Source organism: Ruditapes philippinarum, unplaced genomic scaffold, assembly GCF_026571515.1.
Source record: "Ruditapes philippinarum isolate M1 unplaced genomic scaffold, ASM2657151v2 ctg1285_1_1_1_1, whole genome shotgun sequence".
NCBI classification, from domain to species: Eukaryota; Metazoa; Mollusca; class Bivalvia; order Venerida; family Veneridae; genus Ruditapes; species Ruditapes philippinarum.
This window is the reverse complement of record NW_026856576.1, coordinates 116365-119112: the sequence shown is the minus strand read 5'-3', so window position 1 is coordinate 119112 and position 2748 is coordinate 116365. Positions and strand designations below refer to the sequence as shown.

Below are 2748 nucleotides of genomic sequence, written 5' to 3'. Positions count from 1 at the left end.
TTCAGAAATTCTGATGAGATTAAATATTACATATGCAGTGATTTTTCGCCGACAATATCATTACGTATTACAGTGAACTCGACAGTTCCGGGTCGTCGACAATTCCGGGTCACATTCAGAAAAATATGTTTATTATTTGGAAATGATTTAGTATTTCATTACTTTTATAATGTGAGATGAGAAAATTTAAATACGGATACATGTATGCATAAGAAAAAGAATACTTGTTATTCATTTTCACTCATGTTCATTGAAACAAGACTAACTACTTTCCACGGCCGTATTTTGTATGTTAGTACCCTGAGTGTAACTTTATTGTATTCATGAATAACACATTAATTTACAAGTACGAAATATCTATCTAAATAAATTCTTTCTGCATAAATGTTATCTGCAACACATATAAAAAGAAAAAAATTCAATTTGTAACAGAACATGAATAAAAATATCCAACATACTTTAAGCATAAACTTGCCGTTTTATATTAAACAAGTGAAATAAAGTTTATTATTTTGTTCTCAGTTTTTCATATATTGTGTTTATCATTCTTCCTCATAGAAACGTGGGAAGCATGCTTTGCAGTACCACTGCACATCATCTTCATCCAAACTCTCTCTTAGAAGTTTCTTCTCGCTCTCACTCAAACATTCGAAATGATACCAACCAGTTTTAACTCACAAATCATTATCACATCCATACCACTCAACACCATTTTGCTCATCAAACACTCTTCCTCTAACACCACACACACCACACGTATACTTCCTATCAGCTAACTTTCCAAATTTCTCCTTCCTCTCTCTTTCTCTTAACTTCTCTTGCTCCCTTTCATTTTTCTCTGTCTCTCTTTTCTGTTTCTTTGCTGCTTTCAGCTCATCTTCAGCTATCTTCTGTTTCCGCTTCATCTCCCTATCTTCTTCTCTCTGCTTCTTCTCCTCCAGTCTTTTCACTTCTGCATCTTCACGTTCCTGCAATTATTGGAAATTCAAAAAGTCAAACTAATTACATTTTCATTTTAAAACCCAAATATGTGGGTCTTAAATTTATAATAATATAAAAAGAAGCATGTGATTTAAACAACATAATTATAATACACTGTTATAAAAGATGACTGGAATTTAACAAAATTCTACACATCATTTACTATAAATCTGTATTGGTAAATATAATATTTGAAGGGGGCCGCCGTGGCCGAGTGGTTAAGGTCGCTGACTTGAGATCACAGGTCCCTCACCACTGTAGGTTCGATCCTCACTCGGGTCGAAATCTTTCATGTGAGGAAGCCATCCAGCTGGCTTACGGAAGGTCGGTGGTTCTAACTTGGTGCCGGCTCGTGCCTGAAATAATGCCCAGAGGGGCACCTGCGTCTTCCTCCACCAATAAAGCTGGAAAAAAATCGACGAAAAAATATCGGCGGGACGCTCTAGGATGGCCCGACTTGAGTGTACGGTCGCCCATATGGGCTTTCCGGCGGCGACCTTAAATAAACGCATATATGAAAAAAAAAATTATTTAAAAGTATACCTTTAATATTTCAAGTATTTCATCTCCAGATAGAACTCGAGCACTTGTCACAGCCTTGCTGGGTCTCTTCTTTTGAGGCATTGGTTTTGCAGGTAGTGGTACCAATATATCGGCCAAAGGGCAGGAACCACACCTCTTTTCACCAGTGGTTTTTGTCCAATAGACTGCCCACATGTCTCACATGTAATGGTTGGATTATCTACTCGTTCTTCCACAGGGAAAGACGGGGGTACCAGCTGACTGGTGTCAATTGCATCTGGATTGACTGGCATTATACCAGCCAATCTAAATGCATCCTTAACAGTGCTGGGGGCTGTCTGTCTATGGCATAGCTTAATAGTACAGGCAACGTGACTTGCCGATGCTACAGCCAGGACGTGAAAAAGCTGACGCTTGACGCAAGGCCTTGATACCTTGTCTTTCAAAGGCCCTATTACTTCACATCCAAAGGCTGTAGATAATGTGAGGTATGAGACGGCAGTCCTACAAGTACCACATTCTCTTTTTAGCAGCCTCCACTAATGGTAATGATATGTGAGACTCTGTTATCCATCAAAAGAATCACTGGACGGCTTTACGAATGCTTTCACAAAACAACTGAAGAAATAGTTCCGTATCCATATACCCACTATCAGAGGAACTAAAAAGACATGAACCTGAAGGAAAATGCGTGAAAAATATTAAATATAATGTAGGTGTAAAATCAATTAACAAAAATAAGTTACTTACCTTTTTTTATAAATGGCTTTTATGATTTTTACATGAACACGAAACATTGTATGTCATCATGAGCTTAATATTAAAGGATAAAAAACACTCCGTCGATACATCTGGTAACACATTAGTATTATATATTGTGTATTAAAAATGAAGTGCAAGCTACAATATAGATATTTTAAGATATATATTGTTAAAGATTTTTACCTGGTAGACCATCTTTGTAGTTCCGGTGCGGAAACCACCTTTTAAAATATGGGGGGACCATGGTAGTATAAAACTCCCATCGGCTGACACACACAAAATGCGCTATGTCACGCAAGTTACATGGTCATTGTAATGTTATTCTTTTGAAATACATGACCAGACTTTGGCCCTATAACCCCTCTCTTCACACTCTTTGCCCGACCACCCCGGTCTCATCACAGTTGTACACCTTTAAAAAAATATTGTTTTATTACAATAACAACGATAAACGTGATTGCAGTACGTTGATTTAAATCCGCT

At 37.4% G+C, this 2748-nt stretch overlaps 1 protein-coding gene across 1 annotated transcript; it reads right to left on the bottom strand.

Moving 5' to 3' along the window:
- Positions 1-1631, bottom strand: LOC132747033 (uncharacterized). The gene is made up of 2 exons (XM_060736343.1): positions 1525-1631; positions 1-968 (listed from the first exon to the last, which is right to left on the bottom strand). The coding sequence occupies exons 1-2, from the start codon at positions 1603-1605 to the stop codon at positions 675-677; spliced, it is 375 nt and encodes a 124-aa protein (XP_060592326.1). The 5' UTR covers positions 1606-1631; the 3' UTR covers positions 1-674.
- Positions 1632-2748: the final 1117 nt, after the last annotated feature.

Coding starts and splice junctions, on each gene's coding strand:
- LOC132747033 (XM_060736343.1), bottom strand. CDS start 1,605: ATGCCTCAAAAGAAGAGACCCAGCAAGGCTGTGACAAGTGCTCGAGTT. Junction 969..1,524: donor AAATACTTGAAATATTAAAG/GTATACTTTTAA, acceptor CAATAATTGCAG/GAACGTGAAGATGCAGAAGT.